The 25,253-nt window shown below is 35.1% G+C and overlaps 3 protein-coding genes across 11 annotated transcripts; 2 read left to right on the top strand and 1 right to left on the bottom strand.

Annotated features, from left to right (window-relative positions):
- Positions 1-6,722: 6,722 nt before the first annotated feature.
- On the top strand, positions 6,723-16,171 carry LOC105785277 (uncharacterized). Of its 3 annotated transcripts, none has more exons than XM_012611265.2 (7): positions 6,723-7,786; positions 11,323-11,464; positions 11,552-13,331; positions 13,410-13,633; positions 13,926-14,063; positions 14,164-14,575; positions 15,613-16,171. In XM_012611265.2, exons 1-6 carry the CDS (start codon positions 6,783-6,785, stop codon positions 14,518-14,520), a joined length of 3,645 nt encoding a protein of 1,214 aa, XP_012466719.1. In that variant the 5' UTR covers positions 6,723-6,782; the 3' UTR covers positions 14,521-14,575; positions 15,613-16,171. The 3 variants fall into 3 exon arrangements, with proteins under 3 accessions (XP_012466719.1, XP_012466717.1, XP_012466716.1); XM_012611263.2 differs by having other exon boundaries at positions 11,552-13,633; positions 15,613-15,708; positions 15,901-16,171; XM_012611262.2 differs by having other exon boundaries at positions 11,552-13,633.
- A 1,112-nt stretch (positions 16,172-17,283) lies between these two features.
- LOC105785278 (5'-adenylylsulfate reductase-like 4) lies at positions 17,284-20,428 on the top strand. The gene is made up of 4 exons (XM_012611266.2): positions 17,284-17,867; positions 18,427-18,614; positions 18,696-18,820; positions 19,647-20,428. The coding sequence occupies exons 1-4, from the start codon at positions 17,670-17,672 to the stop codon at positions 20,093-20,095; spliced, it is 960 nt and encodes a 319-aa protein (XP_012466720.1). The 5' UTR covers positions 17,284-17,669; the 3' UTR covers positions 20,096-20,428.
- Positions 20,429-20,827: 399 nt separating this feature from the next.
- Positions 20,828-23,298, bottom strand: LOC105785279 (uncharacterized). Of its 7 annotated transcripts, none has more exons than XR_008196898.1 (8): positions 23,044-23,295; positions 22,691-22,937; positions 22,440-22,592; positions 22,033-22,138; positions 21,815-21,929; positions 21,316-21,475; positions 21,116-21,188; positions 20,828-21,034 (listed from the first exon to the last, which is right to left on the bottom strand). XR_008196898.1 is itself a non-coding variant. In XM_052632581.1 (7 exons), the coding sequence occupies exons 1-7, from the start codon at positions 23,089-23,091 to the stop codon at positions 21,172-21,174; spliced, it is 831 nt and encodes a 276-aa protein (XP_052488541.1). In that variant the 5' UTR covers positions 23,092-23,298; the 3' UTR covers positions 20,828-21,171. The 7 variants fall into 7 exon arrangements, 5 of the variants coding, with proteins under 5 accessions (XP_052488541.1, XP_052488535.1, XP_012466725.1 ...); XR_008196901.1 differs by having other exon boundaries at positions 20,828-21,031; XM_052632581.1 differs by having other exon boundaries at positions 20,828-21,188; positions 22,455-22,592; positions 23,044-23,298.
- Between the last annotated feature and the right edge of the window lie 1,955 nt (positions 23,299-25,253).

Below are 25,253 nucleotides of genomic sequence, written 5' to 3'. Positions count from 1 at the left end.
TAGGCTCTAACTCAACTAAAAATTCCACTTCTCTATCTAGCAGCAACCTTGGAAGTTCCCCCGAAAACACATCAGAAAACTCATTCATAATTGGAACTTGGCTGATATCCCTTCTTGATTCAGACAAATCCATAATGTATGCAAAATAAGCATTTGCACCCTTAAGCAACAACTTTCTGGCGAATATTGTGAAATTATTGTATCCGCCAAACTGGTCTATATGCCAGGCATCAACACTTTTTTGCCTTCTGTAATTATTAAACGTACACCTCTAGCATGAAAATCAACTATATCATTATGTCTAGTCAACCAATCTAACCCGAGAATAGCACCGAACTTTTGAAAACTTAACAACAACAAATCCGTGAAAAAGGTGTGCTCGCCATACACCAACGAACAATTCTTAATTACTCAATCAACCATTGTACTTTGACCAAGAGAGTTGGTTACTAATACATTTGTCTCAAAATAATCAACTTCAAAACTCAAACCTTCTATAACTTTAGTGCAAATATACGAATGGGTTAACCTCGGGTCTATTAATGCATGAATGTTGTTTCCAAGAAAAGAAAATTTACTCATTATAACTTCTGGAAAATCAACATCCTCTTTAGTTTTCATCACATATGCTCTAGTGGACACTCTAGAGCTGGGCTTGGTGAAACTCATTTTCCGAGGTCCCTGAATTGATTCTGACTTTGCCACCACACTTGGTCTCACTTCTTACTGAAAATTTTGGGGCCTAAGTGTATATTTTTCTGATCTTATCTCAACCTTGGAGGGACAGTCTCTAAGTTGATGCATTCAGAGACCCACATCCAATACATGCTCTAGTATGTCTCCAACATTCTCCTCTATGATTTTTTTCCATAGTGTTCACAACTAGAATTCCTCATTACTCTGGATTCTCCCATACTTGCAATCGAGATAGCTTGTCTACCACCTCTATCTCACCTGAAACTCACAGGTTTTGAATCATCCTTGATGCCGAAAAACTTCGATCCTTCGGCCTTTTGAAATTTGATGAGGATGGTGGACCAGAAAATCTACGCTTCTATCAAAAGCTCTACTCTTCTCTTGAACTATCATCGCCATCTTATGAACCTTAGCCGTCATGGTTGCCAAACTCTGGCATTCAGATGCCACCACCTAGGTGCGAATTTCATCCTTTAGATCCTATTCAAACTTATTACATAAGGCTTTCTCAGTTTGAAACATATCCTTTGCATAATGGCTGAGTCGAACAAACTCACGTTCATATTCCATCACTGATATATGTCATTGCTTGAGATATAATAACTCTTTCTTTATCTACTTAAGATCAATTTGATTCACATACCTTTCTCGAAACTTCTCCAGAAAGAATTCCCAGTCAATCAATTCTTTAGAGGTTATACTGGTCAGTGTTTCCCACCACTGACACTCCTTTCTCTTAAGTAAGAAGACTGCACAAACGAGGTTGTCCATCGGCGTACATTTTAACTCATACAGTACTCTACAAACATGTGATAACCATTGTTCAGCCACTGTGGGGTCATCACCTTTGCCTGCCATAAATTCCTTGGTGCCTCTTTTTCTTATTTCTCTTATTAGATCACCCTTAGATTGATTTGTAGCTAGTACTGGAGGTGCAGGTCATACAATTTCTGGTTGTGGTTGCTGAGGCTATTAAGGTTGGGGTGTTTGAGTTGTCTCTATGAACTGATCAAACATTTGAGTCATTGTGGTGAAAAAGACATTTCGAAAAGCATTCCCAGCAGCACTCAGATTGGTTGTGGGAGCTTGATCTTGAGTAGGAGGTACATGGATTTCAATCTCCTCACCAATTGCTTCTTTTGATCCTTCAGATATTTTCTTTAACAACTGCAACAAAAATCAGATTAACTTAAAATACAGGGACTAAGCCAGAGATGTATCATGCATGGCGAGGTGTGACCTAGCCTTTGGTTTTTTGAGAATCGATTCAACCTTGACTCTTATACCAAAACTTGTAACACTTCCTACCTGACCAGATCAACCAATCTGAGTAGATAGTGCCACAACTTAAACCGTACGAATTTAACAATAAATATTTAGAATTTATAAAAGTATCAAGTTCTTAGCGTAACCCTCAGTATGACAATACGAAACAATCAAATCAATGTTACACCAAATGAAACATTTTTAGAATAAAAATTTGGCAGAAGCCTTATATAAGTTAATAGACTATAAAAAACGTAATATGGTTTAATCCCATATAATAGTTTCAAGTGCATCATTGGCGGTTAAAATAACATTCAAAACCATTTGACGTATATGTCAATGAGACAATATTTAAGAACAAAATATATTACATTATACACATACATCAAAGGTTTATAAAGATTCTCATAAAATCTTATCTTGACAAAAATGGTAAATTGTTATACAAGTTGGTTATAAAACAAGTCAACATGCCACCTCCATAAAGGTTATTCATGATACAAAATTAAACAGATGGCTGACAATCAATAGTTCTCTCACGTAGTCCCTTCAACATAATCACTTTCTTCAGTTAGCATGCATGAGAAGGAAAGGATAACAGAGTAAGTTCAAACGAACTTAGTGAGTTCCATAAAGAAACACAATTAAGGTACAATGATACTACTAATAAAAAGCTTTAATATCATAAGGATACCAATATTTTAGAGTGGTTCAAACACTATAACCATAATACACCCAATGGCGTTCACAGAATGCAGACAAACTCGATACACCAACTTAACATGACACATAGGCGGTTACATTCCATCAACATAACCATAACTTATACACAACACATTCTTATGTCAGCCTCGTACCCAGAATTCAGAGTCAGAATCATATTGTTTAGTCATAATCATATACACATACCCTCTTAACTTCTCATATCATTTTTGTGCAATCTCATATGTTTTCTCGTGATCTATCAGTCCGGTTTTCTATATAACTACCCTATTGGAGGCATCACAAGCATATTCCCCTTCATCATCATCACATCTCACATATCACATATTGATGGTACTGGCTCGTGTAGTAAGAAGGATGTTACACACTGAAACATAACAGACCATACCTACATTTATAATTTTGGTTGAATACCACAAGACTAAAAACCACACTTACTTCATTGAGAAAGAACACTTACTTAACACAATTCAAACAACAATAGAATTTACAACACATGGAGTAAAAAAGAACTCATTAGAAAGTCTAATTACCCTTGTTGCTTGAACATTCGTTAGCTTCTTGAGCTAAAAGAGAGACAAACACATCTATCAGATTATCAAACTATAGAAATTTGACATGCATGTATGAATCAATAACATGAAACCCAATCGGTAGCATACAACCCAGAATCAGGAAGTTTTCTTCCTCAAGAACAATTCTAAAACCTATGCATGCATTACCTGTTAACACTTAAATTCCTTCGATAATGACCTAAGGGTTTACCAGAAATTACTAGTAATCTGGTGTTAACAACGGTGTCAGCTAAATACTGGAGCTTCTTACTAAAGATGTTAGCTTTGAATTTCTAAAGTTTCAGTGAAAATGCAAGGAAGAAGAAGAAGCAAAAGTAAAACATGTAAACATGCTATTATGATGTCCTTTTACAGAAGAGACACCGAAGAACAAAACTTAGTGGAAAGTCAGTGGATCCCATGATTATTTTATAAATTCAAGAAGAATAAATTAAGTATCAAATCATCTACAGTATCCTAGTTCAATTCTAACTAGGTCTCAACTAAACTTGAACATCACTTATCACATCATCATACATATGCTAACCATGAAAACAAACTTCTCGAGCTGCGAACTAGCGAGTTTGCCCAAACATTTGGGGTTGGTAGATACCTTAACGGAAGTGCCTGCCAAACCTTAGAATTTGCCAAACTTGGAGTTCGCCACATGGCGAATCCCACAAAATACCCCAAACACACAGCCAAAAACAAATACTCTTCTAGCGTACTCGTTTTTTACTCTTAGAAAAATAACTATACATCAAACAATAAATTGATATTATATCCATCGGGCGAGTTGTACACTACGAGCTCCCCGCTAGTGAGTGCTGCTTGCGGCATAGCTATGTCATTGAGTGGACTTCAATAGCTACCTTCAAAGATAAAATTGCATATTCTAGCATGGAAATTGACCAATATGTATTACTCTAGTAAAACCCTTCCACATGACATACTTAATAGAATTATAGCCAAAATAGCTATTAAATAGTTATCACCCCTCTTAACTCAACTAAAATATTAGTTTAAAAGTACTAAAGATAACTCTATATATTAGAGCTATCAACATATTTTTTTAATGAAAATCAATTACTATTAAATAGTAATCAAGTCATTCATCACAAAGACGAATGACCCGTGGCAACGTTTACTTTTCATCAACCATGTAATACCAATGAGAGGATATCATTTACCCATGTCTTCAGCTATGAATTCCACTGTTGTAAATGAAGTTACATTCTGCAGAAGTCGTACACCTAACGCACTAGCTTTCAGTTCCTTATCTATTTGAACTTAGACTTTTACTTACATCAAAGTGTATGAGTCAAGTATACATAGTCCGTCATTCACTTAAGGTTTAGGTATGTCACACTATGAACGTCACAAGTGAATAAACCTATAAAAGGATTCAAGATCTATTCTTCTTAGGTCCAGTCCGATGTACTATCAGTCTAGTCAGCCACATCTATGCCTCTATATTCTAAGAGTCATCTGCTCCGATGCCCAAAATAAAAAATCTCCCTAGTTGGAATTTGATAGACGGCATATTAGTCTTTTAATTGGTTTGCTCATTTCCAATTAGACTAATGACATGTTTAGGTTCGTCTACTAATATAAGTTGTCTTTTCATATTACGATCTGACCACTTAATATTGCTTAGTGTCAGTTAAACATTGGACAACCAATAAGCAACATTTGCTTCCATTTTGCTTTGCGTGCAAAACCCCATATGAGGACAATTATACAAAATATATCAATGAATTTGTTTTATTAACCAATTTGTTAAAAAAAATTACAAGTTTACAAATGAATATATTACACTCAGGGAACCATATCCAACAGGCGGCACACCTTATTTATAGCCTCTTAAACCCTAACTAATCTCCTAAATTTAAGGAATGTGATAAGTATGCCACCTAAGCATGACAACCCATCAACTAACTAATTAACATGAAAAAATGTCTAAGTGTGGAAATATGGTAGGAAATTCGGCCAAAGGGCTAATTAGGCTCCTTGGGTCGAATTTTTACAAAATATCCTTTCATAGAAAAATTACCATTTTACCCCTTTTGCCTCATCATTATTCTTTATTCCATTCAAGGCATTTAATCCTTCAAATTTTCTATATTTTATACTTACTAACATTAATTATGTGTTTTCCGTGCATAATTTTGCATTCATGACCTTTTTGATAAAATTTAAAATTTACGATTTAGTCCCTAAACTCTCATTTTCATTCAACTTTTCCAATTTAATCCCTAAAGTGACTTTTGTCAAATTAATACTCAATCTAACACATCCTTATGTTCCTCCATCATTATTGACTTTTATTTTCCTTAATATGATCAATTTACTCTATCATCCATGACTTTTATAATTTTACAATTTAGTCTTTTTATACCAAGATCACATCTTCATAATTATTCTCTAAATTTCCTTTTCTAAAAATCGAAATAATTCTTTAAAAGTTCATTAATAATAATGCTCCTCAAATTCTCTTTTATATTTTACTATATCAAGTTCGGAACAATATCACTTACTTTATTGAAAAATTTGGGGTGTTACACATAAGAAGTATAAATGAAATAAAATGCTGCTCCTAATGAACATTAGAGCCCTAAAGTATGACCTAAACTATATCAAACTTTTTATTCTAATGGACATGCACTTTATAGTACTAAAGTATTGGCATAATGATTTTTTTAGGCTTCCAATTTTACCAAAAAAAAAAAGAATCATTTTAGCCTTCCATTTAATTTTTCGCCTCTTTTAGTTCTTGAACTTGTATTTTTGTCTAATCATCTCAAAATGGATGGAAAAGTTAACGTTTTTTTAATTTTGCTGAAATGGCATACACGTGGATGATATGCCAGCATTTAATTAGTTTTTTAAAATTCAAAAATATTAAAAATAGTTTTTAATTTTTATATATTTTTAATCATTTTAATGGTTTTAATTTTTAAAATAATTTTATATAATTTTAAATTTTAAAATTTTAAAAATTAATTAAATGCTAATGTGTCATCTAGATTAAAAAGCATTAATTTTTCCTTCTATTTTGGGGTGATTTGATAAAAGAAACATAAGTTCAAAGGCTAAAAAGGTAAAAATTAAATAGAGAGCTAAAATAAATTTATTTGTAAAACTAAAGGTTTAAATAATCATTATGCCTAAAATATTTGTAACAGTGCCAATAATTCAATTTGTTTTATATATTTTGTTTATACAAGACTTTACTTTGGGAATATTATATGAAACTATTTAATACAACTGAAAATGGATTGGACATTCTAATACAACTTAGCTAAAGCCCCTGGATGAGCCCAAACTGAGAGTTCAGGGTGGGGCCGCGATTGGGCTAGTATTTCGGGTAAAAAGTAAAAACCCGGTTTAAATCCGATCCGTCCCGTTTATAATTCGACGTGGCAACAGTTGGTTGGGCAATTAAATCAAATCCCTCTCTCTGTAAATAAATCCCATCCCAATCAGTTGCATCGAGAGAACACTTCCGCTTTTTCCTCTCTTTTTTTTTCCCCTCTGTTTTCGATGGCATCCGCCACCGTCGACCACCGCAATCACCTCCACATCGAATCTATCCCCGTCGTAGACCTCCGTCTCCTCTCTCAACCCGACCTCCTTTCCCTTGCTTTATGCTCCTCTTCTCCTTCCCCTTCCAATGCCGAAACCGAACTCTTCACTCCCAAAATTGACCGCTCCGTTTTCAACGAATCCGCCGGAAGCCGCAAACAAACTTTCTTCCGCCTCCGCTTCGCCGCACCCCGCAGCCACCTACACCACCAACATTCCTCTCCTCCTTCCGAGCCCTTCCCTTCTCGTTCACTATACCTAAACCCTGAATCTCTTGACGAAGAAAGCTCTAACGCCCTCTCTCTGCTTAAATCACTTTTCAACATCGATGATTCGCTGCCTGCTAACCCCGAAGCTGACGAACCGTACGATGACAAGGATCTTGTGCCGGTTCAAATTGAATATCCAAACGGGAATTCCGGTTTGCAGAATATTCCGGTGGACATTGTTAGTAGTAGTTTAAGAAAAAGGAAGCGAGGGAGGCCAAGGAGGGACGGGAAAGATAATTGGCTGATTGAGAGCGAGCCTTTAGCAATAGAGGAATATAAAGAAATGAAAATCTTTGATAGGCCAAATGAGACAGCGGATGCCGGTAATAGTAGCAGTTGTAACGGAGGGAAGAGGAGGAGAGGGCGGCCACGAAGGGAGGAGAGTCAAAGTAGAGTGATTGCAAGCGAGGAAAAGAAAGTTGAGAGCGAAATTGAGAAGGCAGCGTTTGTGAATGTAGAGGCGATTCTGGGAATTGAAGAGGAGTTGAGAAGGAGGACTGAGGGGATTGTTACAGAGGTGCAACTGCTGGAGTTTATGAAGGGTTTAGAAGGTGAATGGGCGAGTAAAAGCCAGAAGAAGAGGATTATCGACGCAGCTGGGTTTGGGAATGTGCTTCCAAAAGGGTGGAAGCTTATGCTCTTTGTGAAGAAGAGAGCCGGCCATTGTTGGTTAGCTTGTAGCCGATATATAAGGTTTTCCTTTACTTTCTTTTACTTTTATTTTAATATTCTCGTTAATCATAGCCTGCATATTTTATCAACGCTGTTTACCTTTTTTTTTTTTGGGGGGGGGATAAGTTTTATATTCATCCAAAGAAACAACCAATGCTGTAAAAACAATCAAAACAACATAACCCTGTACCTATACAAAACAAAAAAAATATACCACTTATTCCCAAATGTTTCAAGCTAAGCACAGAAGCTGATCAGCTCTTTAATACTTCTATTAATCACCTCCTCACTGGATATCTGTTGCCTAAACTGCCTTTGATTCCTTTCTTTCCAAATAGCATAAAGAAAACATTCCATGTCAATTTTAAGATAACTGTAATAAGAGATTTACCTTTAAGTCTGCTACACATCCAATTAAATTCAAGTTGCCAAGACATTATAGCCCTCTGAATATTGCATAGAAGTAAAACTTGCTCCTGTATCATTTTTGCAAATGCATATTCAGCAAAGAAATGGTCCCTGATTTCATCTCATTCCCCCCTCGATCAACCTATCTTTTGTTGGGAGATGATCAAGGATAGCCATCCAAGAGATAAATGAATGTTTGGGAATATGAAGTGGAAACCAAACTATCATATGCCATGCAATCTTCTCATTCTTTGGTCTGATTCTATCCCAAATTCTGGAAATAGTAACCTACCTCCCATTTAGCTCAGAGCTGCCCAGCACAACCAAAGTCTCCTCCCTAGGCCTTATTATCTTCCTCCAGCTCCTACTTGTATTGTATTTCAGCTGCACTTGACTTAAAGAGGAACGTTTAAGCAAATACTCTTGAATCCAAGCAATCCAACGTGATCTCTGACCTGCTAAGATAGTTCTTATCAGTTGGATAATACAAGCTTTATTTCAACTTTCAAGATCTTTCATCCCAAGACCACCCTCAACTTTAGAAGAACAAATCCTTTTCCAACTCGCTCTTGCCCCCTTGGTAGAATCCTCTTTGCCTTTCCAAAAAAAAAAAAACAAGAAGAACACATTTGGTTGATTTGATTGAGAATCCCTTTTTGAAGAATGAAATGCTTGCACCAAAGGTTTTGCATTTGAAAAATAACAGATTGAATAAATTGCATTGAATAAATTGCATTCTCCTTGCAAAACTCAACTGTTGAGTTTTGCAGCCCAACTTGTGATCTTAGATCTGATCCTCTCCGACAATGGAAAACAATCCTTCTCAGACAGCTTTCATGTAACTAGAGGGATACCAAGATAACGCACCAGCAACTGCCCAATTTTAAAGCCAGTCAAATGTTGAATAAAATCGAGCTCCTCACGAGACACTCCATCTGCAAAGATTTCACTTTTACTTGCATTTAGCTGAAGTAAATCGTCTGCAAAGACACTCCAAATACCCACTACAGAATCAACTTTACCTTTAAAAAGATTAGCAAATCGTCTGCAAAACACAGATGAGTTAATTGAATCCTATGGCACTTAGGATGATAGCTAAGAAGACCTTCCTTAGCCTCGAAATCCAACAACTTCGATAGTATATTCGTAGAAAGAACAAAAAGGTAGAGTGACAATGGGTCAGCTTGCCTAATACCCCAAGCCCCTTTAAAATAACCAACCAAACCACCATTTAAGGCTATAGAGAATCTAGAGGTAGTGAAGCAAGCCTGAATCCACTTAACAAACTGTTTAGGCAAATCAATAGCAACAAGGATAGCAAGAATAAATTTCCAATTCAAAGAATCTAAAGCCTTCTTCAAATCAATTTTGAGTGCACATCTAGCAAAAATGGTATTCCTACCATATCCTTTAATCAACTTAGCTTCCTCGTCTGCAGAACATTGCAGAAGGTCTCTAAACAATTCGGCTGAACCACCAATAACATTCATGTCTTCAGTGCCAATCAGCTTCTGTTAAAACCCTGTAATCTTCTCTGCGACCTTTTCAAAAGTATCAAGCCTGATCCCATTTTCATCGAAAAGGACATCAATTGACTGTCTTTTTTTTTCACATAGCTGTAGAAAATACTGGTATTATGATCCCCATCACAAAGCCATTTCAGTTTAGCTTTTTGCTTATAGAAATCCTTCTCAGCTTCCTCTAACTCTTTCAGTTCTTCATTCAAACTGAGTAGAGACTCAACTAGAGTCACGCGTGGATTAGTTAGAACAGCTAACTGCACCGCTGCAAGTCGACTTCTAGCCTCCCTTACTCTCTGAGAAATATCATCATACAAATGTTTGTTTAGAGCAATAAGTTCCTTCTTTAGTCTCTTCATCTTCGAAAACGAAACATACATGGGATTGCCTCTCACTGGTAAGACACACGATTCTTGAACTATTGTCATGAAATCCTTATGCTGAGTCAAAAAATTGAAAAATTGAATGGTTTAGTTGGGGAGAATTGCTGCTTCTGTAACCAAGCAACTGCTAAACAGTGATCAGAAACCTAGGAGCAAGAAATTCAACACTAGATTGAGGAAGCCAAAACAGCCAGCTATGATTAATCAGAACCCTATCCAACTTCTTAGCCAAGAAATTCCAATCTTGAAGATTTGTCCAAGAAAATAATGGACCATTAAAAGGAAAATAAAAAACTTCAAGAGAATCCGGACAATCTCTGAAGTCCTTCATATCAGAACTAATAGTTGAATCCCATTATAGTTCGAGCTGTCTGGAGGCAAAAGAGTGACATTAAAGTCATCGAGAAGAATCCAGGGATAATCTCTTACCACCTGTTTTAGACCAATCAGAGTAGACCAAAGCCTTCTTCTAGAAATGCCATCATTGCACCTGTTTTCTTTGTGCTAAATATAATACACATAATTTCTGCATGCGTCGTAGTATGCCTACATCTAAGGTTGGTTCTCTCCAGCCTTTTTTTTGTTGAATTTTTGTTCTTTTGTTTCTTTGGTAGAGAATAATCTAGTGTTTTTGCTCTGAAATGTTAAAATTTTTTTCATCTATTTTTGGGTTAATTTCATATAGCTTTTTGTGGAAATTTTAATATAATGCTCTTGAATCTTCAGAGTTTAGATGGTAGAGTACGTTCTTTTTTTTCCTTATTGGTTTTAGTTATCAGATTAGTTGTTGAATACATGAAACCCACTAAGAGAGATTTAGATGACTTATTAACAAAAAAAGGAAATAGATAAAAGTCAAATTTGAGTAATTCTATTTATTTGTTGCTTTTGCTAAAGTAGATTATGTTTCCGGCACTCCTAACTTGTATTCAATTAATATTGAAATGTTCGTTGTCTTTAGGATCTGTTTCATATATATATAGTTTAGCAGTTATCTCATGACTTGTTGCATTTCTATTGATTTTATTTCAATTGCTACATTTCTTTATCAGTCCCCTACCCTCAACCCCCTCCAAAAAAAAAAAAAAGTTAAAAAAAATGGGAAGAAAGGGCAGGAGATAGGGACTGGAGGGAGGTGGGATTCAAGAACTTTCTTGCTTGTGATTTTCAGTTTTCAATTTCTTTTTTGTTAACTTTGTTGGTTGTGTCCTTCTTACACTCTTTTCCCTAATTCTGTACCTTCCAGCCCTAATGGCCAACAGTTTGTGTCCTGCAAGGAGGTTTCTTCATACTTGCTCTCCTTTGGTGGACTTAAAGGTTCAAGTGTGGAAACGTTGAGTCATGCTGACAATGGCATTGATTTAGGTGTCAAACCCACACCTGGAAATGTAAGTTTCTTGTTGTGTTTCATCATTTACACTTCATCTCCACTTGATTATGCAGTTGATGATGAGAATATTAAATGCTGTCTACAGTTGCCAATTACATGTAGATCTTCTGAAAATGAGACGCGAGCTCCCTTACTAAAAATAGGGAGTCCAAGGGAAGTCCAGAGAGCTGAAACGATAAAATGCCACAAATGCACCATGACTTTTAATTTGCAAGATGATTTTATATGCCACCTGTTATCATCTCACAAAGGATCAGCAATGAGTTCTGGACATGGTACCCCAGCTAATGAGGAGGTAAAAATAAAAAATGGAAAATATGAGTGCCAGTTTTGTCACCAACTGTTTGAAGAAAGGAACTGCTACAGTAGCCATCTTGGGATCCACATGGAGAACAATATGAAGAAAGTTGAAGGTTCAGTTGGAGAGCAAAACACCGTTCAGCCATTAAATTCTGCTGGCAGTAATGAAATAGGACCTGGTTTTCGGTGCAGTGAATCTAATGAAAATGCTCTGGTTGAAACGTTTACTGATAAATACAATCATGAAGGCAGTTTATTGTCTCATGATGAACAGGATAAGGTTAACATGAGTGAAAAAGTGTTAGCTGACAGAAACTGTGATACAAAAAGTAAATTCTGTTTTGTAACTGATAATAAAGGGGACATCACTGATGCTACTGCAGCTGCTGATCTTAATGTTTGTTTGGGTTCGGAAAACATCTTGTTTACGTCTGACAAAGAAGGGATTTCCCGATCTTCAGATAAAATTGATGTTGGATTTGCTGTTAATTCAGTGGAGGAGAAGAAGAGAGAGATGGCTTCGAACACTAGTTTCCTTGCTCCAAATGCTAAGGGAAATATGTTTAGTGATGAAAATACCGAGGATGGACATTTTCCTAGCTTTTTGAAAGGGATGGAAGTTGATTTGAAGGATAAAGCTACAAGGGATGACCCAAAAGCTGGTTGTGCTGATACTAGCACAGAGCTGTCTAATGTCAGAATTGATACTGTACAGGGAAATTACAATGAAGGTTGTTCACTTATTCCTTCTGGCAACAAACAAAGAGTTAATCTTGTAGATCATTTGAAAGGGGCTTCTGTTACTACAGATTCTACACATGAAAGAGGTTCTGGATGTGGTTTAAGTTTGTCTAAAGGTGATCAAACATGTGTCATCAACAATAGTTTGATTCTTGTTTCTGGCACTTTAGATGATCCGGAATCTATTATGGTCAATGAATCTGCTAACATTGACCCTACCATTTGTTTTCAAAGCCATCTCCCCATGAAAAAGCCCTCACAAGAGAAAAGTGAAACGGTCTTGCTTACTTCACATGGCAGGGAGCAAATATTTCCTTCTGACAATAATGCATTTAAGGCCTTCAGCCGGACGGTGGAGGTGTCTGAGCTTGATGGAGCCCAAAATTATAGAGGATTAAGTCCGGGTGTGAACAGCCGTAACAGTGGAGTGGATCCTAACATCCTAGCTAGTGTCAAACATGAAAAGACTAAAGATCGTCTATTTGGCCCAGCTTCATATAAGAAAACACATACTTGCACACCGGAGTATAAACAGGATAAAGGGTCTGAGAGCATTCTCTATCAACAATATGGTAATCAGCAAAACAGTAACTATGAAACTAGTATGAACAAAGTTTCTTTCTTTACGAAAGAGGAACCTAAACACAAAGGGGGAAGCTCCATTGTTGGAAATGCTTATGCTAGAGTAGGCGCATTTGCTTTGACAGGCACTGTTCAGGAAAGTTGTTCCCCACATTTTTCTGGAAATAGGGAAAAAATTTCTGTTAAAAATAATGTACCTGGTATTAGCAGTGGTGTTGTTCTTGAACCAAAGCAAAATAAAGGTGCTTTTGAGGATTTCTTCGGTCTATCCAGTAGTGAACAAACACATGTTGCAAATAATTTGAACATGGTTCATGCAGGCACAGCTCATGATGGGTCTAGGTTACAAGATTTTCAAAATGCAAGGAATAATGAAATAATGATTGGTTATTCCAATCATGCACGACCCATTGAGGATTCCATGACTGGGCTCACATGGAAAAGTAATGAAGGAAATGTTCTGCTGAGTGGTTTGGCTGATACTTCATCTCAATTGTTGACATCATCTGGTTATTACCCCACATTTGACTGGATGTCACATAAGGTACAGATATGATCTCTCATTCTCTCTTATAAGCTCTGATATAATGCAAAAAAAGCAAGAAACTGCTATATTGTGTCGAGGGTTGTATGTTATGTTCAATTGCTAGATTTTTCAAGGTGTGGGATCTTGAATTTAAGTTTTTAAAGTGAAGGTCATGGCTGAACGCTGACGTCTATCTCAGTAGAAAGCAAATAAATAATTTATATTTGCCCACTAAGTTAAGCTTTTAAATAAATAAGTTCGTGTTAGTTTGCTTAATGAATTTTTACTGCAATTTTGTTGTAATGGATAGGGTGAAACTGAAATGTTCGACATTAGTGGAAAGTGCAGCAGTATAGCAGGTTTTGAAGGGCTGCAATCTGGTAGCATAGAACATATGGAATATAATTTTCTGACTGCTCAACCAAGTTCTTGTTCAGGGAACTCGAAGGTATCATCGTATAATTGAGAGGCTGTAAATACATGCTTAAAAATGAATTAGTGGTAGTTTGCTTGATGAAATTTGACTGCAATTTTGTCATAATGGACAGGGTCAAAGTGAAATGTTCAACATTAGTGGGAAGTGCAGCAATGAATCAGGTTTATCAGATAACTTGGAACACATGGAATATAGTTTTATGACTGCTCAACCAAGTTCTCGTTCAGGAAACTCCAAGGTACCATCATATGGTTCAGAGATGGCATTAAAGTTTGACTCTGTGTGGCTTGGAAAGGATGCTTTGCCGCTGTTGCCTAAAATAGCTGGCAGACATCAGGTCACTACCTTGTGCTCCTGGTGTGGAAATCAGTTTTATAATGAGGCTGTTGACATCGCAGCACAGAGAAGCACAATGGTTATGTGTGCCAACTGTCGGGCTAGGTTCTCTAGGAACCATGATTTTATGTAAAATAGCATGTTTACAAGCATACCAGCATGTGTGATTCCCAAGTCTATGATACAAGGTAACTTCCACATCAACCAAGCTATTATTCAGATATAAGGCAAGTTTTTGTGATTGCATGGATTGATTGGTATGTATGTACTATTCTCTAAAGGACACTACAACTGCTAGCATTTGATATAGTTCCCAACTCAAGGTGACATAATTCAAGTTGATTATGGTTAAATATTATAACCTCTACATGATTAATGGAAATAAAACAAGACCCTACATAAATTAGTGTAAATTTTTGTGATATCTTTTTTTTTATTTTTGTGTGTGTGTGTGTGAATTTTACACTGGAGTACAACTAGTAAGGCCTCTGCTGTAAGTATTGTATGGAATAAACCTTGCTAGAGCTTTCAGCATCTTTCAGTGGGATTCAATCTAGATGATACCGTTCAAGGTTATTTTGAAGCTTGGGCTGTGCTATGGTGTAATATACAATATAATCTTTACAAATTACCGTACCCAAATTGGACACAAACTGCTGTGCCTGAAAAAATTTTGATTAAAAGAAGGTACATTGTATTCTCTTGTATGATTTTTGAAAAGTCCCTACATCTGACATCACGTATTTCTTTAGCCTATAATGTGCTGTGGTCCTTTCCTTTCAAATGATGTGATTTGATGTTCTAGTCACTTGCTCAATTTTTCAATTTGCAATGGTAACTTGAAAAAGTTGGAGTTGCTCAGAAAAAGGGCTATTCATATCTGCAAAAGAAGTGTTTGGCATTCCTACAAGATACTGTATGGGGTCCTCTCAAAGTTATCATTCTATCAAATAGACACTATATTGGAATTTGGTTCAGAGCTTTTTGTATGTCCATGCCTTTCCCAGTCTATATGCTCATCTCTTTCATTTTATTTTTTTGAGAGCATGGAAAATGAAGCGAATGGCAGCTCTTTTTATTGCTTGCTTCTTTCTATCGGCACTTGCTGAACAACTTTATTCCCTCTCACCTTGATGCTTCTAACCCTACTGAAGAAAAGACGACTACTATCGTTACAGATGGTAGATAAATATAGGTATGCTAATGGCTTCAAAAACTTTTGCAGGCAGCAGCTGAAACAAATTGGAAGGCTGAACTAGTGCTTATAGGTTGATCAAATTATCGTCCTCTCTAATTTCAGGAGGCAGAGTTTGCAGTTCTGGTACGACTTCTGTTTTGCCTTTCACTATTGAACCTTTTCACTTGGTCCAAATCATCTAGTTTATCAGTTGACATTTGATTTTCAAGAATCTTGTGTTAGTTCTTCATTTCCAGCACAAGAATTGAGAAATCATTACACACTGACTTGGGCAATAACCGAGACGCATAACCTTAGCTTCTGTTGTACTTTTAGGCATTTGAATGTTTCGTGCGGCAATTACTCTTTTTTGACAATTATGCTGCTTGGGGCTTGGTTCATTTGTATGTATATCACAAACTGACTCCCTGCATTTTGTTTTTACCATTGCTGTGTTAGTCTAAACTAGGGTTCAGGCAGATTAGCATTAGGGACCTTCCCCCTCCTCTCTCCCCTCGGATTTGTTTGATGATTTCTTGTAAGAGTAGTTGTGAAAATTCTTATGCTGTTGTATTTTCAGTTTTCATAGTTTTCAGATATCTCTCCATCCTTCTATGGCATTTTCTTTTCTGCTTTCAGATGTTTTATTTGCACTATCATGCCATTTTTATGAATTTTGAGAGTTTCAAACTTTAGATTTTTTGTGTGGTACAAATGTTATCATATCATGAAAATGCAAGTATTAAAAGGGATTTGGAACACAATTTCTAAAACATTCCCATAGCTTTTCTTGTTAATATGTTTCTGGTAGGATTACCCCTTTGATTGTTGATAATAATTTTAACCCTACTTGAAAACAAAATTAATTATTGCTATTGGTAATGGTAATGGTAGGAGAATTGATATTTTAAAGGGAAAAATAAAGGATTGTGGTCTTGAATACGGGTTCATATAACCTTAATTTTATGATTGATTGTATATAAGCTTGGATTTTAGTAGAGATGTTAGCAGCTTTAATATTTGTATTATTATTATTACTTGAATCTGATTGTTTTGTTAACGTTCAAATTTGTTTTAAATCGTTTCCTATTTAAATATTATTACCGGAATAAAAAATCTTTATTAGATGGTGACATACATTGAATGCCTTTTTACCTTAAATATTTGGTTTCTTGGTAAGAAAGGATTCTACATCGAAGTATTGAGTTCCTATACTAGTATAAAATTTATTTTATTTTACAAATATGTAAATCGATATCTCATTTGAGCATACGAAAATAGTTATAGATTTTAAAATCTAAATACCATTTGAAACAAAATCGAATTGGATTTCGTATTTGAATTTTCGTCAAAATTTAATAATTTAATGAACATTTGGATTTGTAATGTCAAACCAATTTTTATGGTTTTTTTCACAGAAATAGTGATTTTTTTCATTCAATCCTTGTGGTCCTAAATTTTACTTTACAAAAAAATTGTATTGTACTTGAGAAATAAGTCAAATCCAACGAAAATGTAAACTATCCAAGTTGTCAGACTTTCAACAATTTATTTCTTTGTTTCATTAAAAAAGCAATTTCTTTATTTATTAATATACTAGTAATTATAAACGACAATTCACGAAAGTAAATCTTCTTTGTCAATATTTCAATAAGAAAATGTATTGAATTATTTCTTGTTTATCAGGTACGTCATTAGTATAGTGACAAATTTACCTTGAAGTATTTCTTGGATTAAAAAATTAAGGACCAAAAGCGCACTAACATTAATTTATTTATTGGATTTTTTTTACTCTATGACTAGAAGACCAGCTTTCGCTTAACTCAACTCTTTTATAGTTCGATCCTTCCAAATTGAAGTTCCCCCATAATACCCAAAATGTCATTAAATACATTACAACTTATCTCCTCCGTGATATATGTATGTATATATACTATGTAACAACTTTTCCTCCCTATTTTCTCCTTTCTCCGATTGAATATGTGAAATCACTTTTTAGGGTTTTTAAAAATTTATATAAAAAAACAATCATTATAAATTGGCCAGCCTTAAAACATTTTTTTTTAAAAAAATCGTGTCAATCGGCAAATCATTGTCGGTAGTTGATGGGTACGAAGGCATGGCAAACGAGGATGCTAATACTGGTTTTCTGGTGGAGGCTAACGTGCGCCGTCTTCGTCCCTTTAAGGGTTCCGTTATGTCCCAAGGTCTCCGTTTCCGACGCGATCTTTGACTTCAGAGACTCCTATTGTCCTATTACCTCTGCTCGTACTCAATCTATCGTTTTCGTTGGCGTTATCGAGGTACCATGAGATTCTTTCATTGCTTCTCTTTCCCTTTTTATCTTATTCATTTTACCCCTTCCTTTTGAAAATTATATCTTTTTAGGCTATGTTATGCTGCATTTTTAATTAGGGTTAGTCAAAAGTTGTTTTCCCCTTGAATATATGCAGTAGAAAAAAAGGAATGGATTTTGGGTTTTTTCATTTCGGGTGCTTGTCAGAGTAAATTTGGCTTCAAATTAGAGAAAATACCCTATTATCATGTATGAGCTGAGAAACATATTCATTGATTATTAAAAAAAGAAAAGAAAAATCGTTCAATTCTCCATTTTATATAAATTCGCTAGATTAGTTCTCAATAATCTTACAAATGTTCGTGGTGAAATTGGAAATATACTTATCTTAAATTTCTTTAAGCTTTTATTTTTGTTTTTTTTTTTTAATTTCTACCAGTTCATAGCATTGGGTTTAAAGGAACTAACATTTCTGAAATAAGTTCATGTTTGAAATTGCATTGAATTCTGATCAATTTTTTGTTTCTGCAATTTTTTATTTATACTTTTTCTTTGTTGCGGTGAAGGGAGATGAGGTTTCGATGCAAAAGGCACTTAACATGGTATATAGGAACGGTCATGGATATGTAGCAGTGCTTTTCTATGCATCTTGGTGCCCCTTTTCAAGGTCTTTTAGACGAAGCTTCAATATCCTTTCTTCTTCCTATCCGTGCATTCCCCATTTTGCCATTGAAGAATCATCTGTCAGACCAAGGTTTGCAAATGTATAACTTCTATTTGGTATTTGCATGGTACGAGTATATATAAACTAAACAGTGGATTTTGATTTCTTCAGCATACTCTCAAAGTATGGCGTTCATGGGTTTCCTACTCTTTTCCTTTTAAATTCTACGATGCGTGCACGTTATCATGGAAACCGATCTTTTGAATCTCTTGGGGCATTCTATAGTGATGTCACTGGTAAGGCCTTTGTTCTGCAACTTCTGATTTTTGTGATATCTGTATTTCATTGAGTTGGTTTATGCAGTAGATTTAATAGAGATCATTTTTCATCCTTCGATCTCTGCTTTTTATGTTACTTATTGTTAATAATGCTTTCTGGTCCTAGCTAGTATGTTGTGGTATTTACCTGTCTGGTTGCTCGATCATGCTTCTTCTTTTTTTTTTTCCTTTTTTTTTTCTCTCTGGGTGTGTGTTTGTGTGTTTTGAGTGCATAAGGTTATGGCTTTGATGGGATAAGAGTGATAAGATAGCTTTGAGCAATAAATTTTCCTCATTTCGTCTTAGTTTTGACTTATGTAAAACTAAAATGTAGCATCTCATCCCCTCATAAATTCATCCTATTGGGATCATAGCAGTCCTCTTCTTAAGACTATAATCCTACATGAGTAGGATGATGCAAATGGAGATAAAATAAGTTGACTGACAATAAAATCGTGTATTATCACATTACATATAGGATCTATGATCCTACATGCCAAATAAACATATCCTCAAGTTGTCGTCTTTGCTTGGGTTTTAACAAATTTCCAATCCCTTCCTGCTCTTTGTTTCCCACCTTAAAATGCTCCCCACCAAGTAATGTTAATTTGTGATGCATTCATTTCCAAGATAGGGAGTTCAATTGAAAAAAAAGTTCGGTGTTTATTAATCTTCTACAGTGGAGGCTATGAAAAGCATGTCATACCTCTTTCCTTTGCCAGTATCTTAGCTGGTATCTTTTTTTCCCTTTCTTATACTTATTGTCCCTGTTTAATTTTCTAATGAGTATGTTCCGTTGCTGTAGGCATTAAGAACTCTCTGGATAAAACATCATTGGAAAAAATTGGACACTTGTCAAATCAAGAGAAGCATAATAGCACTGAGCAGGAAAGCTGCCCATTCTCGTGGGCAAGATCTCCGGAGAATTTACTTCGACAAGAGACATACTTGGCTCTGGCCACCACTTTTGTGCTTTTTAGATTGCTTTACCTATTGTATCCTACTTTTCTTGTATTTGCTCAGTTAACATGGAGACGGCTGATTCGAAATGTTAAACTGGGGACTTTGTTGGAACATCCTTTGGCCTATCTGAAACGAGCAATCCAGCTGTTTAATTCCCTGAAGGAACCTTGCAAGAGAAGCAACTTACAAGGCGCAATGAATGCTAGAGCATGGGCCTCTAAATCCCTTGCTACCGTTTCAATTGGTGACGCCAACACAAATCGTGTTGTGCCAATAACTGGATGTCGCTAACTCCTTAGATGGTGTGGGATATAAAGGTATATTTTGTTTCCTATGAAATCTTTGGCCGCAATCTCATGGAAGCAGGAGCCCTTTTGTTACATGACTTTTTAATACACCAACTTTGGTGTTAATTTGAATTATGGCATGTTGACCCTGAACTAGTGAAGTTTCATTTGTCAATATTATTTAGAATACGTCTTTACACCAAAAAACGGCGCTGAAACTTTGTGAATAGGTTAACCAAGTACAGCAATGTATCGATGGTATAAGCCATTTTTGGCTCATTTGAAGCATGTTTGCCACGTTTTGTTAAATAATGGTAAACCTTCGTGTTCTGTCTTATATTATTATCACTTGGAGCTGCAAAATCTTGATTAGTTACTTGGAAGTGTGGTGTGTACTTGTTTACTTGTTCGGGAGTTGAGCAGTATTTTGAATACCTTGATATATGATCTGATAAATATTTTCTCAATCAGGATTGAACATAAAAAACCTTACGTATTGGATAAACTTTTGTACGGGACAGATTTGAATACATGAACTTGAGCATCAGATTGAGGTCCATTTGATGCAGTTGTCATCCCCGACCATAATAGGCTACCATCTTGCTCAGTTGCATAGCTTCTGATGGAATGATTCACCTTTCCGTGATTAGAAGCAACGCAAAATCTTACTCCGGATAAAGAGGATTCGCGTTATGGTATAAACAGCAAAGTGCCATCCACTTGAGCGCAGGTAATCTCAAGATAATATAGATACTGTCTAATTAAAATGAATCGGTATTTACTGTTTGAACAATTGCTTTAAACCGATCCCATTAGAATCCCAAGAACTGATGTCACGCTCACGGAGATACATAAATAGCAGGAGGGTACCAGGCTAGCAATGAACAAAAAAACAATAGCAAATGCAGCAGCACCTAAATGACTAGAAAGGCTCCTAAACCTTCTGTACAAGAAAAACATCCAATGAGGAACTGAGCTTCATTTGCACATGAATCATCCATGAAACAAGAACTCAAACATCTACCTCCAATTACTCGCTAATGGCTAGCATCAAGCAATTATAAGATATCCACGGTGGCATCATCTTTCTTTACAATCTGCCAAGATAAGGCATCCCTAAAGATCAGTGCCATCAATAATGATAATGTAAACTTGAGTTTGCGAGTGTAGCATAGAAAAGTTAAATGAACATGAAAATGCATTATAAAATATTCATGATTCTACCATACGTCACTTGCTTTCCCAGAATTGTAGGTTTGCTGTAAATGAAGGTCCATGGTCCAGAATAAAAGTAAACACAGGTTCGCAAACTACCAATTATGTGGGAAAGCTCTAGTAGCAGTATTATGTTCATGCAACTTTCCCAGAACCAAAGAAAACATTGCTGCAAAAATGAAAGCAAGACCTGAATCTATCATTCCAAATCAGTATTTGAAACAGTTGCATGAATGTGTACATGACCATACACGAAGACAAATTATTAATGATAAATTTGTACCTAATCAACACCTATAACATACACAATTATAATTACTAATGGAGAGGAAAAGCTCCATTAGCAGCTGTATTCATGGACCTTTCCCAAATCAAATTTGCATGGAAAGTATCAGACAGAAAAAGCAGTGCCTCATCAAGAAGGCAATGTAAAAGCATTTAAAAAGAACTCGCAATGCATAAGTAAATATTATCCATAAAGACCAAACATAGTATTTGCCATCAATACCTGTGATATGTATTGCTTAATCCTCTCACTTACGGTTCCATCTAGAGCTCTCTCAGCAAGCTCATAAAACAAAGTAGTACCTTCAGGGCCACTGACCTTGTCTTTCTGCAAATATCTACAAAAAGAATACAGGAACAGCCATTAAGGAACTATCAAATTCAGTTGGCTGATGAAAGTAGAAGGCATTATGAACAACAAACAATCAGGAAGACCCTAACCTTTGCTGTACAAGCGTCTCCAATACCTGCTTCACATTACCAAGAACTGGGTGGTTTTCATCAGTTTCATGCAATCCCATTCTCTTCAAATGATGCCAAAGATTATCTGCACAAGAGTAGTAGTTTGTGTGGAAATCTAAAAACAAAAGAAATGCGCAAAAAATTGAACAAGAAAAACAAATTCACCCCATAATTCATCAAGAGAACACTATTAAACATGTGACAAATCGATGACAACTTTCAGCTAGATAAATTCACTTGGCTGACAGATGAACAGGACACCCTACTAAGCATATCTACAAATATATAAAACAAAGAAAAAGAAGATGCCATATACGTACAGCAAGTTTGGCTTCAAAAGTTAATACCAAAATTTTAAGGTTAATATATAGATGAATAAAATGTACCTTCAGCAATTTTACCTCCGGCAAGCTGCACAATACTGATCGCAACAAAAGTAAAACCAGTAAGATGAGATGTATTAACATCCTCAACATATTTCTTATACACCTCAGCTGGTAACTGGCTTATGATAACATAGGATTTAGCATCAACTCCACCTTAAAAACAATAAACACCATTGAAATTATGAAGTCAAGAGTAAAATCTGATATAAACTTGTCAAAATCCAAACAAAGGGTGGCAATAAAATTGCTACTCTGTTGAGACAATCGGGAGTGGCTTGTGGAAGAAGGACGTGATCTTTGAAGTTCCCTTAATTCGTAGCCAAAAATGGTGGAGAGTTTGGCTTTAGCCTCGTTAATGATATAAGCAGGAAGCGAACGGTGACGATAGTTTTTAGTGACTAATTGAGAGAGTTCTTCCCTTTTAATTGGACATCCTGAATTTTGATGTGTTTTGAACAATATGTAACGAACTACTTCTGCAACAAGTTTGTCTTTTTCCTGCCAAAAACAAAATTAAGAAACAGAAACAATTTTTGTAACAAATTGAATATCTAAAATATGACAGTATTGACACAAATTGAAGCAAAAACAAAAAAAAAAGTACCTCTTTTGATATATCGAACTGAGAGAAATCGTCACCGAGATTTGACATTTTACATTAAGAACGAAAGAGGGGCAGTTGTGATCTGTATGGTTGTGAAGAAAAGAGGGAAAAATCTCGCTTGGGTTTGGAGGAAGATAATAGTAAAAACAAAAACCCTAAACAGTGATATGTTGTTTGGTTGGTGAGAAAATCGAAGGATCGAGGAAAGTAGAGAACGAGATTTTCAGAAAATAAAATTAGATCGCTTTTGGCGAGTTTTTAATTGTTTTAATAATATTAATTAATTACTTTTGTTGTAGTTTTTTATTCAAAATCTTTCAATAATATTAAAATTAGTTTTTTCTTTGGGGAGAATTAGGCAAATATGTCATTTTTAAATCAAAATTAGGATTTTAGGTTTTTTTTTTTTAATTTCAGGGAAGTATGTCATTTTTAGATAAAGAATACAAAAACATCTCTGGAAGAGTTTTTGTTCCTGCTAAATGTGTCCCCAATGGCCCATTTTTTTTAAACTATGACTCCCCTAACCCTAAATTTGAAAATCTCAATATAAAATTCAAACATTCTATCCAATCTTTTCCGTGACAGATAATAATGTTATTTTTAATAACTTTTCAAAAAAATAATTCTTGTCAAAAACGTTTTTTCGACTTGTCATGTTCAATCTTTTCTAACATTTTGAAATTATGTTTTATATTAAGTGGTAGAATTTTCTATAAAATGAAGACAATTATGTGTAGAGGTTTCCATAGTTAAATTTCAAGCAGATTGTTTTCACAAGGAGGTCATTATTGATGTTAAAGTTTTAAAGTTTAAAAATAGACTCAACTAAGTAAATTAGTTCAAGTAAGTGTCGTTGTTTAAATTTAGATAATGAGTACTTATTTTTCTATATAATGTTTTCATTTTAAACATGTGAAATAGGTTATTTGGGCAAAGATGAGTAGACGAATTAGAGTTATTATTTATAGCAATGATAAAATTTGTGACACTGATATTGGAGTCGTTATTGTATTAGCCCAATCTACAGAAGTGACTTTCAACCGGAGTATAAAATTGAACGAGCTTCAATCAAGAATTAGAAGGAAAGTGTCGAATTCAGGTTGGAAGAGAATTACGAGCTTGGAATATAGATATCTAATGTCACTAAACCCTATTAGATATAATATATTTGAGGTCAAATGCGGCATGGATGTGGAGGCGATGCTCGATAGGTAGAGGTGTTCAGTCGGTTAACCGACCCGAAATAACATTAACCAAATTAACCGACCTTTTAAAATTTTTAACCGTTAACCGAACCGAAATTTTTTCAAAAAAATTAACTGAACCGAAATATTTTCGGTTAATTTGGTCAGTTAACTGAATTAACCAAAAATTATATGTTTTTTATTTTTGGTTAAAAATTAATCAAATTAATTGAATTAACCGAATTACCCGAATTAACTGAATTACCCGAATTATCTGAATTAACCGAATTAACCGAATTGAATCACTACATAATTAAAAACATTACATAAGTCTTTGAATTTTATTTTTATTTATTTAATTATTTGTTTAGACTTTTAGACTTTAGTTTTAGTTTTAGTTTTAGAATTTTATTTTTATTTATTAAATTATTTGTAATTTTGATGATTGGGTTGGGTTGGGTTGGATACTTGGGTTTGGATTGGGTTTAGGTGAATAGTGGGCCTATTTATATATTATAATTTTATTTATTAATTTTTTTGGTTAAACCGAAAAAATTCGGTTAACCGACTGGTTTCGACCTGAATTAACCGTTAACCGAAAAATCAAAATATAATTAATCGACCCCCGACCGAAAAAATTCGGTTAACCAAATTTTTTCGATTTTACCCGAATTTTGCACACACCTATCGATAGGCATTGCTATACTGGAATGTTATACTAGAGTTGTAACAGCTCACTTTTCAGTGGTGCCGAAAAATGCAGTTTCAAAACCTCTTTTTTGTAAATCGGATCCGTAAATATTGAGTTGGTATAAAAGAATATTAATGTTTGGTCCTTCAATTTTTCTATTAATTTCTTAATTAGGGTATATAGATTAAATTGAAAATGTCCAATCGCTATATGTTTTTAATTGGTCAAAAACTTAGGGACTTAAATTGTAATTAGTGAAAGATCCAAAATGGAAATTAAACCATTTATAAATACGTGTTAGTGGATGATGGTGGTTTAAATATTAAAACATG

The sequence above is a fragment of the Gossypium raimondii genome, chromosome 1 (assembly GCF_025698545.1).
Source record: "Gossypium raimondii isolate GPD5lz chromosome 1, ASM2569854v1, whole genome shotgun sequence".
Classification (NCBI taxonomy): domain Eukaryota; kingdom Viridiplantae; phylum Streptophyta; class Magnoliopsida; order Malvales; family Malvaceae; genus Gossypium; species Gossypium raimondii.
The sequence above is the reverse complement of the archived record's forward strand: the minus strand, read 5'-3'. Positions and strand labels throughout refer to the sequence as shown.